At 35.3% G+C, this 15,377-nt stretch overlaps 1 protein-coding gene across 2 annotated transcripts in view; it reads right to left on the bottom strand.

Annotated features, from left to right (window-relative positions):
- The window catches only part of adgrl4 (adhesion G protein-coupled receptor L4), an 84,278-nt gene extending 75,198 nt beyond the window's left edge, over positions 1-9,080 (bottom strand). For both annotated transcript variants that reach the window (XM_012961515.3, XM_031900871.1), the window contains exons 1-2: positions 8,987-9,080; positions 8,457-8,600 (exon numbers count right to left, since the gene is read on the bottom strand). In XM_012961515.3, the coding sequence (XP_012816969.2) occupies positions 8,457-8,600; positions 8,987-9,008 (166 nt within the window). In that variant the 5' untranslated portion in view covers positions 9,009-9,080. The remainder of the gene's footprint in view (positions 1-8,456; positions 8,601-8,986) is intronic.
- Between the last annotated feature and the right edge of the window lie 6,297 nt (positions 9,081-15,377).

Raw genomic sequence — 15,377 nt, 5'->3', positions numbered from 1 at the left:
TACTTGTAGTAGAGCAATCAAAATGAATTACTGTGGAGTTTCTATAGGCAACTACATTATAGCACCTATGCTTGAAAATGAGCACTAGTCATACCAGATAGATGTGTTAATTCTGCCATTCTATTCTTTGGGGTATATGATTCTAGCAGTGCTGAGCTCAATCACCCCTATGAATTGTTAGTCCCCTATACAAATTGAAATTAGATATTAAGGATTAAGATTTTTTTTCTTCCTGTGCAGGAAGCACATTTTTAACTTAATGGTAAAAACAGTATACTATACTTTATATGCAGTAACCTTCATTATTGATTGGTGAAAAAATAAATAAACACATGTAACCCCTTCTTGGTGTGCAGAAGAGTATGATACTCCAGTATATACAGGGTGCCTATCTGCTAGCAATTAGGCAAATCTGTGAACTCTTTGGATGGGAGACCTAGTGGCATATGATAAACTTGCACCATTAATACACTTTATATTGAAAAAGTAAAATGCATCTGATATCTAAATGACTACAGTTGGGACTTGTGAGGGTGTGGCTCACTGACTAATTTCATTTAGGATGTCTAACATTTTCTTTTAAAATATCATGCATACAATTAATGCATACACAGTTCTTTGCATAATATCTGTTCCAGGAGCTCTTTACTCCCAGGTACTGTAGTGCTATCTTTCCCCCAAGTACCTCCACTTAGCAACAGTAACTACTCCCATGTAGCAGCATTCTGTATAACAGATTCCATATCTGTAATTACATTTGTTTATGTTTTGTAACTATAACTTTTAATCACTGTATTCTATTTTCAGTAAAGCAAATAACCATTCTACACATGATATTTCCTGAAATGCATTATCTATTCTTACTTAGCACTCCTTTCCTCTCCTCTCATATGTACATGTTACTAGTAAGTTATACAGTATAGAAACTGACACGGTTTTCTTTTCTGAAAACATTGCTCTGCTGCCTACTGTTTAGTTATTAAGATACATTAATAATGTATTTGAGCTCAATATTTTATGCTCTGCTGCCAATGTATTATACTTTTCTTGCAATGGAACTATCAAATGTCAGTATACTAGTATATCATAGTCAGGCATCTAAGGGATGGCACTACCCCTATGAATTCTTCAAGAATTAGATCAACATTTTATTATGCCATCATTGTATGGAATCCTGTAGCAGGAAAGTAATTTTGGACATTGCTTTGATATTTCCGTGTATGCATTTATATCACAGCCCAACACAGGCAAGAACAGAGTAGTCTACAGTTCTTCAGAGAATAATGAACAGGTTTTTTTTTGTCTTCAGCAGAATATGCACTTAAAATATGTTTGTAACAATGGGAATTTTATTTATTTTTTGTAATTTAATGTTATATATATTAAGAAATATATTACATTTTGTTATTTAAGACGTTGAAAGAATGCTTTTGTAAGTCATCAGAGTGAACAGAAAATGTTTTGGTGTATCTCTTAAATTGTGTCAAGAATACAGAAATATGAAGATAGTAGAAACTCCATGTGTACATACAGTATATTGCTGTAAGTCATCTCAGGTATCTGGAAAGAATAAGACTGAGTTGGTTGAGCTCTTGAAAGGTTATTAATGAACAATAAGAAGTCTATAGCAATGTGCAGTTGTATGTCTTATATATATATATATATATACTGTATTACATATATATTATACATATACATATATATATATTATATATGTATTACATATTATTTAGAACAAAAACAAAATCCAAAATGAAAATATGATTTTAAGTCAAAGCAGGGCATCTTCTTCAGGGTATTACTACCATGACATGTCACAGTTTAACAAAAAAATGGACAAATTAAAGTTTGGGAGCTGTTATCTTATAAATATTTGAACTCTATATTTATAACATAAAACAAGATTGAACACCAGAGAGCCACAGTGGCATATATTCGATGTTGGAAGTGAGGATGCATTGTTTTTTTATTGTTGTGACAAAATAGCATATTCCTTGGCGGTTAGACAAGTCTCTGAGACTTGAGCAAAGGTGAGGCTGAGTGGTAAATATTATCCAACTAATTACATCCTTGTAAATATCTGTGGCATAGTTTGTATAGTGTATGTTGTCTTGTTATTGTGGTTTATTATACACAATATTATGTTATTTTCTTAGATTCACTTAAAGAATACATTTAATCTATTCCATAAGGGTTTACATTAATTATTTTAGTATTTATGTATTCCTTACTTCCCTGCAATAGATTTGCTAAGATGAGGATTCCTGAATGGCAGTCCATCAGCTAGATGTTGTCCTCTAGGATTTTTATAGTCCTTAGTTTTCTCACTGATCCCACAGCTGTACTAGTATGGCATCATTATTTTATCTCTCCTATATTATACATGAAATTTGTTTCTACTCTTTTTAAACATATGTTTGGTGAATATTGTCACATACTCACATACTGTGCACCTGTAGTAACAAAACCAGGGCATATTGTGTGCATGGATTTAAACAGGTCTGGCAATGATAAATGTTAAAAGATCACTGAGTAAATTATGTTTGACTATGACCTTACAAATACAACTGATAACACAAATAAAGAAGCTAGGAACTACAGAGAAAACTCCAGATTTTTTCTAACTTGAAAGTCAGTCAATGAAAAACTAGTTCTGAAAATGATAGCCGTAATAAACCTGTGAACTCTTATCACTACTTCTCTTTATTAGGTATACAATGAGCCATATATCATAATAAATAGAGATTAATCTTTAAAAAACATGGATTAAACAGATAGGTGCTTTATACTGTAAATATCCCACATAAAAGAAAAGGGGGATGAATGAAAAGAACACTTGACAACATATGGATGGAACATAAGTCAAGGTGAATGATATTATGCTGCTTCTTGTTAGCACTGACTATTTCATTTTTCTTTCCTTTATTCACTCTTATCTGTAACCTTTGAATGGATCATAACAACAAAGATCCAATTTTGTTGCTATGTCATTCTTTGATGAACATGCAAAACCACCTTGACTGAATGAAAAGTCAATTAAGTTGTAAATATATGTAAACTATATATGCAGTTTGATAAATTGGATGTTTGTATGCATTAATATAAATACTTTTATATACTAAATTCCACATATTTACTACATGTGTTGTGAACACTTTCTAATCCACACAAAAGAAAAATGTCTCTGACTGTAATAAGTCAAGGTTAGATCAGTGCTCCTAATGGAAAACAGAAAAATTCAGATCTAGAATACTTGTAGCTCTGGGGAATTTCTTTATTGCTTACTGCTGAGTTGCAGAATGTTAACTTGTGTCATGTTAATTTGTAGAAAAGAAAAATGGACTCCCTCGCTCAATGCTAATCCCACATTTTATGTTTGATCCCCTATCCCTGTACCGTGTACTATAATCCCCACTGGTACTTGACCTCATCCTTTTGTATATTCTTTTGATGAAGCTGATTCTTGTCTTATGGGAACAACAACCAATTATCTGTATTTTTTTCCTGTGGTGCCTGATTAGAGAAGAAATAAAACAAATGGCAATAATACGAACACCGCCTTTATGCCGTTTCACTAATTTTTTGGCGAAGCGAAATGGGACAGATTCACTCATCAGTATTAATAATCTGGAAAAAGCAATACTTACTAAAGTTTTTCTTATATTCAAGGGTATACATAGTAACATGATCCTTATTCCCCTTGAAACATGTAGCTTCTCTGATGTATTTTTAAGGTTCCCAGTTTTATGTAATTTAACTTTTTTGACTGTTCTTTTTTTAGAAGAAAATACAGGGTTTTCATAATACAAATGCATCTTTATTTTTCATTACATGGGTGCATGTCATCACTGTGAATTTTGCTGGTAAAATGCTACATCATGTGTAGTTCATGTGATTTTGCCTCCTGCTTCAAATGTTCTATTTAAACTTCACATTTCCAAAATTATTGGTGGTGGGACTAGAGACAATTGTCTAGTTCCATCGTGCCACACAGTGTTATAAATGACTGCCCCATGGTTACTAGCCAGACATCTATAACATACATTTCATCAGTATAAATTATGAAACTGTCTATGAATATGCAAATGGAAGTCTCTTTCTGCTGCTGACTCTCTTTTTTTGCTTAGAGCTTTTACTGTACTTCCCAAGACTTTGCTGTATGTCAAACTTGTACACTTGCTCTCACAGCCACACTTAGATTCACTACCATGCACATTGCCACAGGTGGGTACACACACTTCATATACCACAAACTGCCTCTCTCTCTCTTTACCCTGTTTCTACCTTATTCTTTCTTGTACACAGTCAACCTATTTTCAATTAGTGATCTTTAAGTGGTATGCATAATGGTCAATCAATGCCATTTAAATATTAATGCAACAGCAGATTGAACAGAATGATTATTTTAAAGATCTAGATTTTGAGGAGAATTGCATTAACTAGGTATGTATGTATACCTTTAGTTATAAAGCACTACTAGTATACACAGTGCTGCATATTTTTACAATACAGAAAAATACCATCTAGAAAAACATTGAAATTAATAAATATACAGAGATTAAATGAGATATTCTAAGATACATAGATGAGACATAAATGAAAGGAGGTCTGAGCCTGCAAAGCTTACAGTCTAAGTAGGTGAACAACAGGAACAAACAGAAGGGTAAAAGTGCAGCTTTGCACAAAGGCTTTGGGAGTAGGCCTTGAATATAAAAATTACCTTTATTATACTGTTTATGTAATAAAAGGCACAAAGTTTGTCCAGGTAGAGTAACCCATGAAATCAATGGAATATTTGTTTTAAAAAGTGTGACCAGTAAATACTACCTGACTGCTATAGGAGACTACTTTGCACATACTATATTCATATCACAGAAGTATATTTCATTAAATATATTTAACATGCACAAAATACACCATTTAATAATAATAATAATAATAATCAAATTCAAAGCTACAATATAAAATGCAAATAGTATGAGCAAGCTACTTAATGTTATATCCTGTCTGTTTAGGGAAACCTAAATGGATTATAAACCCCACCTAGAAACATAAATAAATACATCTAACAAAATGATTATATATGCTGGAGGTTGACATTTAATAAAATTGATATTGTAATGCCAGAGGGTCTAAAGTTAATGCATTAGCAGCTCTATTTGGAAAGGTTAATGTTTCATACACAGGCTTGAGTCAATCATTCTCAGAAATCAGCAGAAGCCTGTGATAATCTGACATGCACTCATTGCCAATATATATATATATATATATAGTTTCTCCGCTGATCAGGTTTGTAAATATTTGCTTCTTTTTTGAATTTCCTTAGGGGAACACTGTACTGTACAAACCACCCCATCTTAGAGAAGGATCAAATGTCCTACAGCAGAACATATTTATTCTACCTGTCTGTCTACATGCACATAGCATTTTTGTTAATGTTAGAATTGCAGTATAGATTGTAGAATCATGTTACATTTTAAAAATGGACTGGAAAGAATATTTCAGAAGTTCCTATAAAAGAACCTGAGGTGCTGTAAGATTCAGTCAGTTATTTTCAAGACAATTGTGTTTCACCAGACAACTTGTACAACTAGAAAAGAAAAAGTGACACTTTCCTGTTCCCTTGTAAAGTAAGTTTATTTGTTGACTTTTATGCTCACCTTTCTGCTGTCCTTTTAGTCAGGAATAGTCTATTCTATAATAGTCTCCCCTAATCATTTGTATTTCTGCATCATCTCAGTCTTGTCACCAGTGTCACACTTTAGGCTACTCTGACATGTCTAGTGCTGCTAATGTCAACACGCACCATGAGATCTTTTATTTTTCTCTTTTTATATTCCAGAATTCTACATTATTCTCTCAGTGGCTATAATTATCTCTGTATTTTTTCCAGGAGCCAGCTACTATGGGATTGTACAGTGTAAAATGAATCCTAAACTGCAAAGGGAATACAATAAATGTGCAGATGGCAGACTCAAATACTGTACCTCTATTCCTAAAGCTTAGTAATTTGGAAAATTGTTTCTGCAATTTTACATTACCATCTGCCATTAAAGGCACACTATCCTCAAACATTTTGTTTAACTAACTGTTATTCCTACAGGCTAAAGCATACATTAGGCACTGATTTATGTTCACTTATACACAATTTTAGACATTGAGCCCACATTTCCTATTTCAACTTGCCTCTATTAAGGAAGAAAGACATTATTATTATTTCTTAAAAGGCCATTCCATGTAAGTGTTATAGCCCATCCTATGCTGCTGTGTCAGTGTGCAACATTAAATAACAGACTGTTTACACAACCACCATAGGGCTCATTTACAAATGTAGCCAGAGGTGCAGTCATGCTAAAATGGATGCAAATTATTACTTGAGCAATGGGACCAGGTACTTGGCTCCAAACAAGATTCTTGTACTTTTATATAGTTGCAATGAGCACCATAGATGAATCAGGATCTTCAGGTGAATCATACACATGTGAACCTATTGACACAAGGGAACACTTGAGCTACCTCCACCCTAAACGTAGCTTATTTCCAGGATTCCCACAGTGGGCTATGTCAATAAGCAAAAGACATGCAAAAAACATTTAAACGGCCAGACATTGCTAAAAATAAACTATTTGAATAACATTTGTTTTGATGCAACAAAAACAGATGCAGCAGGGGCAAAACCTCCAGAGACTGCGATTACACTTGGATTGTGGAGAAAACAAGGCAGATTGCATCCAAAATTGCACTTTGCACACTGCACTTGCATTTGGAAATGACCCCTTATATATTCAGAATACTCCCTGCACTTACTGTACAAGAATATTTAATGAAGGTGCTTCTCCTGGACACATGGCATGACACAAAAATCCATAAAAGTCTAATAAATTAAACTAAGCACTATCAAGGGGAGTTGTAGACCCCCCAAAAAAGTAGTTCTTCAAACAGTGGTTAAACTGGCTAAATAAATTCACCTCTGCAGCAGCAGGTAGGTGTTTAGTTTTTAGTTTCATTTACTGGACATTTATGCACAATACATATTTTGGCCTTTTAATATACTGCTAGCATATTACAGCAATTTACAGGCAATATTCAGTATCTCACATGAGTTTTTATAGGTAAAAATACCTACAGGAATTACACAGATTCATAAATATTCTAAGGTCACTTTAATCAGGAACCATTAATCACACCTTTAAGTTTTAAGAGACTCCAACAAACACAGGGAGAACATACAGTACATATCCATGCAGATAATTTTGTGGCTAGAACTGAAATATGCTGACCTGCATGAGGCAATGAGGTAAAGCATGGAAATATCTATGACTTTCAACTTTTCCATTCCATCCTTGCTAAACATAGGGACTGTCTGAAATGTCTGTTCATTCTGTGTACTTATTCAGCAGCACACAACTTTGGCAACTATTCCCTTTATAGTGTTTGAAATACTTTATATTTTATCAGTGTTCTCACTCCAACTTTTCGGTATATGTCTACTGGTATATTTTTAACTGGCCAGCAAGTAATTTGAGTTAAGTTGTTACTTCAGGGAAATCATTGACTTACTAACCTAACAATACAGTTGTAATTTATTTTCTTATAGCTGTCTTATAGCTATAATCTATCTATCTATCTATCTATGATCTATCACTCCATTTACCTACTATAGAAAAAGAAAAAACTGTATATAATATTAAACTTAATCATAGTTTGTCAAAATCCTGAGACTAAGGGCCAGATTCATGAAATCACGAGTTCAAATCCCGAATGGGATAAATTCGGATTGGATACGATAATTTCTTAAGATCGCAAATATCACAAAAATGCTTACTAAAAAATTGTATAAGTCATGATAATATTGTATTGGCAATCCGAAATTTTCGTACTGAACGATTGTAATCAGTGGGAAAACCTTTCTGACTTTGATCTTTCTGTGCATGATTTTGGAAGCCTCCCATAGGACTCAATGGCACTCTGCAGCTCCAACCTGGCCCAAGGAAAGTCACGACAACGAAGCTTGAATGGATCCAAAACTTTCATACTCAGCATGACAATACGATTTTGTTGCACAAATTTTGTCGCAAAGTACGAAAAAGTCACGCAAAGTACAATAAAGTCGCGCAAGGTATGAAAAAGTTTCCCAAAATATAAACCAGCAACTGGGGATTGGTTTATGCCATCGTCAGTATTAGACACAGCAGTACTGTAATTATAGGCAGCTGCCAGTCAAAATAGTACAACAAATATATATTTTAGGGTAAAGAAAAACACGCAGTTTGCAGTCACTTTAAAGTTTACTCATTTTGAAACCAATTTTCACCCAACTAGAATCATATAATCAACCCCAGAGAGTAAAATAATTACTTGATAAAAACCAATCCCTTCTTCTTTAGTTATTTTTCTGTGTGGGACTCTGGAATATTGGCAAACACACACATTATCTTAAATATTTTGAAACGTACCTTGACAGAAATTGATGCCATCCCCCGTGTATCCATTAGAGCAGTAGCAACCGATTGCTCCATTCTCAATTTTACATTTGGCATTTACATGGCAGCTCATTGGACATTGCGGATATCCCTGGCCCAGCAATGATATGATACACACTAAAATAAATATATATATTGATAGTGAGTTATTTTCCATGAAACTATCCCTGTATCAGTGGCTACTGTTGTATGCATAAGTATTATATTTATAGTATATTAAAAAAAGTCTACTCGAGTGAACATTCTTAAACTAAATTACTTACTGAGTAAGTTTATTTTGAGACAAACAATCAACATTTGAAAATGCTTTAACTTGAAATGCTTTACCCTCCTCTGGCCAGACTTATTGCTAACAATGTAACACGTATTGTACTTTCCCCCTTTAACTTGCACTTCATCTAAAAAAAGTTAAAGGCTTAATGGTAAAACGTGACAAACTTAAACACAGACTGATGGAGGTTATCCACGACAAAGTATCACAAACACATCACAAAATGACTTACCTATTAAATATAATTGTTTCATTTGAGATGGTTGATTAAAGCTTTGTTCCAAATGCAGTCGATGCAAGTCGTTCAGAAATTCTCAGCTCAGTGACGCAGCTGATTTCCTTTGGTGATTTTCCTGTTTCTTTGTTTGGTCAGGGCTTCTGTTTCCTATACTTTCATCAACTTTAACAAGGAGTTCACTTCTGTACTGTGTAATGCAGACTCCATGTTCTTTTCCATTGCTCGTTTTTGTCACTGAATATGCATTTTTCTTTGCTTTTACTTCATTTATTTCTTCAATTCATTACTGTACAGTAAAGGGCAGATTTATCAAAGATAGAGTGAGGAACCTAGGAATTTCTAGCCATCTGACCTTTGCCGAATGTTTTATTGTATCTCTAGACCATTATCACAGGCATATGACCTTAAGTCCAGAATGCTCGGGACCTGAGGACTACTGACTACTAAAAAATCATGTAAGCATTAAATAAATCCAAAAGGATTGTTTTGCCTCCAATAATAATCAATTATATCTTAGTTGGGATCAAGTATAAGCTATTGGTTTATTATTATAGAGAAAATGGTAATAATTTGTAAGAACTAGAATTATTTGATTAAAATGGAGGCTATGGAAGATGCCCTTGCCATAAGTTAGATCTTGCTGGATAACTGGTTTCCAGATTATGTATCCCATACCTGCATTATTCATAGTCTGGAGGGTTCTGACATATCAGACTCCAAAGCACTACTGGTCTGAACTATACAAACCTATAAAAGATCACGGTCAATGTTTATTTATTTATTGTTTGTTTATTTATGTTAATATGAATACAGATTTCCTGCAGACACACTTTCCTAGATATTTCCTATTGATATGTGAAAAATATCTACTTGTTTTAAAGATTCTAAATACTTCTATTTTTGTAGCTACTTTTTTTTATATTTATTGTTTAAAGTAAAAAAAGTATGTTTTCTTAAACATATACTTATATGCTGTTGGTATTTAGAATTTCCTGCCCCCTTTATATTACCAATATATAATTATCTTGCTTTTTCACAAAGACAATTCCTTATGCCATTGTAATTCTTTTGTCACTTTCTGTCACAAAATATTTGAAGTGAAAAATGCCACAATCATTCTAATGTCACTCACATGTGCTGTATATACTGCCAGTGCAAGCAGGTATTATATGAATCATAGGGAAGGATGATCACATGATAAAACTTACACAATGAAAAGTCTTCTAATCAAGTGTTTCTATACATAACATTTTTAAAATTAACCGACTTTATGGAATATGTATTCCCTAAATAAATATTTATCTTCTGCTCTTTCTATTTATACATTGAAATGTTTAATATATATGGGACCTATCAGAGGTGGACCAACCTGGCACTCTAAGCAACCTGGCTGGTCACTTTGGCCCCTTCGCATATGTGCACTCCCAAATGAGTTGTGCCCAGACTAAGAGTAGGAATAATAGGTACCTGCCTAGTGCCTTCCCACTGTTGCCTTTTCTGCCTAACCCTAGTTGTGGACCTAGGATCTATTATTCGGAATGCTTTGGAGCAATCTTGATTCTTTTACTCTAAAGCCCTGGTCACAAGGACAGTGTATAATCTCTCCTCTGCAGGTCTGTTTAGCTAAACTGACAGGCATAGAATTGGCCTGAGGAAGCTACAAGAAGCGGAGATTGACCTGTCAATGTCTGCTTTCGTGTTTTTTGTGCCAACCCCTGCATAGCTGCACTCAGACAGAGGTATGCCTTTCAATGCCGAAATACAGAGCTTCAGAAGAGAGCAGATCAACTTCTCTCTGTAAGGCTTGATTAGGGGCATGACCCATTGTTCACTCCTCCCTCCAATCGTTCTAAATAAACACGCGTGACATCACCTTTTATTGGATAATACGGCCACAGCTTTTATTTGTACAACAGTCATGTAGAAGAAGACTTTTATTGTTTACATAGCAGAAACGTCATTAATAAACATAGTGCAAACTTTGTAACAATTGGTAATAATGATTGACAACAATAGGTAACAATCGGTAGCCCTTGGTAAAGCCCTCTGCCAGTCTGCCAGCAATGCTCACTAGCCGCTTGCCCCTAGCTCATTGAGTATGCATAGTGTAATATCCACACCATAGCTGTTAAACAGAAACAATCCACACGTGACCAAGCCCTGGGGAAATTAACTGAACATATTAAACATCACCATGGGTACCCACCTTCGGGGGTTGCCCCAACGGTCCAGTATTGCCCACACCACACCAACATGCCCGGCATGTACCATGGGTAGCCTATCTAGCCTCCCTATGTTGGGTCTGATCTAGCTTCACCCCGGCCCTATCCTTATCTCAAATCGTGCCAAATTTTCTCCACCAAAAGAATTGACAAATGGGGAGGGTGGGTGGGAATTCATGCAGTTGCTCTTCTATTAACTACCTTCCCACGCACTGTTTGGTGCCTCCTTCTGCTCCCCCTTTTTAACCCCTGCTGACCATGTCTGAGCTGCCCAATCGGTGCTCACATTGCCCAGTCATGCAGGCCCTCCTCCTATGCTGCGCCCGGTATCCAGGCCTCTCTCTACTGAGGTTTGAACGCAGGACCTCCTGATTGCTGGCTGCTCTCCCTAACCACTAGGCCAGGAGAGCAACCAGCAAGTGCTCTTCTCTCATTTATTCTCCCATTTACCTGTATACTGGTCCTTGTTATATCACCCCAGCAGCCTCTGCCCTATATAAGCCCAGCCCTCACTTCCAGTGCCTGAGCACTGGCATTTACCTGAGCACTGATGCACTGTCCCTAGATCTGTCATAGATTCTTCATCCACTCTGTCCTCTTGTCTTTCACTGATCATTTCTGCACCCTAGTCACCATGTTCTTGCCCCTTTCCCTGACTGCACAACACCAGCCCTTGCCTGAAGGAGTCATCCGCCTTAGGTGCCCCCTACTTATTCCCTCACACAATCCCTGTGTGACCAGGTCCTTAGTATAACTGTTTTTGCAGTTTTTTTTTCTCAAAAAATGTTTAAAATAGTTATTGGATCTAATATATATGCTTGGGTCCTGGGATTTTCTGCATAAGGTTTTTTTCCTGTTATTCAGATCACTATACCTTAACTCTGCCCGAACCTCTACCCGATACCTGTGTATTATTAGATTCATTTTAATGAGCATGGAGCAAAGTGAAGTGTGCAAGTAGTGCTAGTCCTTGAGCAGATGAAATGTGCTATTCTTGATATTTTATTCATATAAATTTTGCTCATAGCCCACATGAATCTTGCTTTAGGAAAAATGTTGCGGTTTTGAGCAATGTTGTAAGTTTAAATAACTCATCTATAGTGATGAGCGAATCTGTCCCGTTTCGATTTGCCATAAAATTCACCAAACAGCAAGAAAGTTCACGAAACGCAATTGTTGTGCAATTTTTTTGTTGCTAGCATCTTTTTTGTCGCCCGTGTCTTTTTTTGTCACCCTCGCTTTTTTTTGACACGACCGCAACCTTTTTTGAAGCGAGGCAATTTTTTTTTACGTGCACTGAATTTTTCTGTGGTGAATTTTCACAGAAGTTTCACAAAACAATTCGCCAACAGTGAAATGCAGAAATTCGCTCATCAATACTCATCTATTTTTGGTCATGTGGCAGGATCAAGATTCCTACTATAGTAGTTTAGTTATTATATTGGAGTCCTAAACACAAGGGGGCTCATTAACAATGGCCTTGGAAGCAGTTGTTAAAGCACAAGTGCACAGGAGTGCACAATCTCACACCTTAGTGCTGTTTTAAAGGAGGAATGCTGGCTCTGCATATTTCGCCAGATCCAGTGTGAGATGCAAAACACTGTTACTATAAACATGCTGCCATTTTGCAATCAGTAACCTGTTACCAAATTTTAGACCATTTTTTTTTTATTTTGCACAGTTTCTTTACTTAATGTGAGCACAAAGATCATAGTATTGTTTTGCTACAGGAAACAATGGTATAGGTATAGGATCCAGAAAACTATTTAGAAAGCTAGAATTAAGGAATTGCTATCTCCATAGACTCCATATTAATCAAATAATTCAAATTTGAAAAAGATTTCCATTTTTTTCTGGACTATTAAAAAATGCCTAGTACTTAATCCTAACTAAGATATAGTTAATCCTAATTGCAATCCTATTTAATTTATTTAACGTTTTATTAAACTATAATGATCCAAGGTCCCATGCATTGTGGGTAACAGCTAACATACCTGTAATCTTATGTATCCTTCTTGTAAAGGCAAACACCAATTTATATTTAAATAACTATATTTTCATCTGAAGACAGAAACTCACTATGCTCGCACTGAGAAAATACAGTGCACTAAAAAGATCACAGTATCCCTAAATATGTACCTGTGACCATGGAAACCATGCATGGGTTACCATAGATACTATGAACAATTCAAAGAAACCATAAATTATATTACTGGACAGGAAACATAATTTTCCCTTAACTTGCTGAATTTTGTAGGTGTTAAAGGACTAATTAAAGACCAAAACATTGTTGTCTTCTCTTTAGCTCTACATACATATCAGCATGACACAACATATTAAGGATGTTCTTGTACAGGAAGCAGAGTATAGCATATCCTTGATATGTAGAAATCTGCAGTGTCTCCTATTAGAGATCCTAGAAAATGATGGTTCCAGAAATCTATGAAAAAAGCAATGTGCAGGATTGTGTAAAATATTTGCAAATCTAAATAGTACAGTAGCCCTGCAAAACATATCTTTATCCTACTCCTAGCAGTTTTATATTAGAATTTCCAGCAATTAAAGAAAGCATTTGGCAATCCAAACAAACTGACACAAAAGCTAGATACCATAATATTAATGTGCATTAGAAGTTACCTATAGGTCATGTTGATAATTTTTTTTCCTGATAGAGCTGCTTTTGTTAATTGTTACTTGATGTTCCTAAACCTGACTGTTTTGCTGACCAGACTGTCACTACTCAACATGTCATTTAGGCTTTCTAACACTAATAGACTAATGCAGCACAAGTACAGCAGCCCTCATGCAGAAACAGGGGGTTTGGATAAGTACTGTGAAAGAATTGGGCAAATACTTTTTCAGCAAAATTATAAAACACATGCAAAGCCAATGTTATGATAGTTGTAAATAAGGTTTCATTTTTGTTTTCAGTATCTCTTTAGAAGGCTCTACCCTGCCCCTTGCAGCTGACTTAGAGCACAGCACTAACAGGTGCAAGGGAGACTATATAGTCCTTAATAATGCTTAAGTTGTAAGTGTTCCCTCTAGAATGCTGCACCGAACACAGGCAGTGCTACTTACTGAGAGGGGTGCCATACTTTGTAATCCATACTAGGAGTGCAGAAACTTATCTTGGACTAATATTCCTTGAAAAGCAAAGAACAAATACCTATTTCATATAGTATAGTATAGTAGTCCTGTCACTCCCAGAGATGCTAGAGCCAGTAGTGCCCATCTCCTCCCAACAGTGATTTTATTTTAATTAAAAAATGAGGATAGACTGAGCAACATAAAACATATTTCTAATAAAGTTAGGCAAAAATGTAATCTATAAAGGCTGGAGTGAGCAGATGTCTAACATAATAGCCAGAACTCTACTTCCTGCTTTCAGCTCTCTAACCTCTTAGTAAGTCAGTGACTTTAAGGGGGGTGGGCACATGGGATATAACTGTGCAGTTAGTTTGTGAGTACACAGGTCAAATTCAAAAGCAAAGTAACATGTGCCCCCCCTCAAGTTACTAATTGGTTACAGACTGCTAACAGCTTAGAGAGCTGAAAAGGGGGAAATGGTGTTCTGGCTTTTATGTTAGACATCTGCTCACTCCAGCCTTAATAGATGACATTTTTGCCTAACTATATTAAAAAAAAAAATATTTTGTGTATTCTACTTTACCCAGTTTCATTTTTACACTGAACTGTTTCTTTAAAGGTTGTCTACCTTTGAGGTAACTTTTAGTATCATGTAGAGAGTAATACTCTGAGACAATTTGCAACTGGTCTTTATTTTTTATTATTTGTGTTTTATTTTTTCAGATTTGTTCAGCAGCTCTGTAGCTTGGAGTTTCAGCAGCTATTTGGTTGCTAGGATCCAAATTACCTTAGCAATCAGGGTGTGGTTTGAATGAAAGACTGATATATGAATAGGAGCGGACCTGAGTAGAAAAATAAGTAATATAAAGTAACAATAAAACTGTAGCCTTACAGAGCAATACATTTTGGGCTCAGGGGACAGTGACCCCCATTTGATAGCTCCAAAGAGTTAGAAGAAGGCAAATAATTCAAAAACTATGAAAAACAAATAATGGAGGCTAATTGAAAAGTTGCTTAGAATTGGCCTTTCAATAACATAGTAAATGTTAATGTAAAGGTGAATCACCCCTTTA

This window comes from Xenopus tropicalis, chromosome 4 (assembly GCF_000004195.4).
Source record: "Xenopus tropicalis strain Nigerian chromosome 4, UCB_Xtro_10.0, whole genome shotgun sequence".
NCBI classification, from domain to species: domain Eukaryota; kingdom Metazoa; phylum Chordata; class Amphibia; order Anura; family Pipidae; genus Xenopus; species Xenopus tropicalis.
Note: the sequence above shows the minus strand (reverse complement) of the source record. Positions and strands in the feature narration are given on the sequence as shown.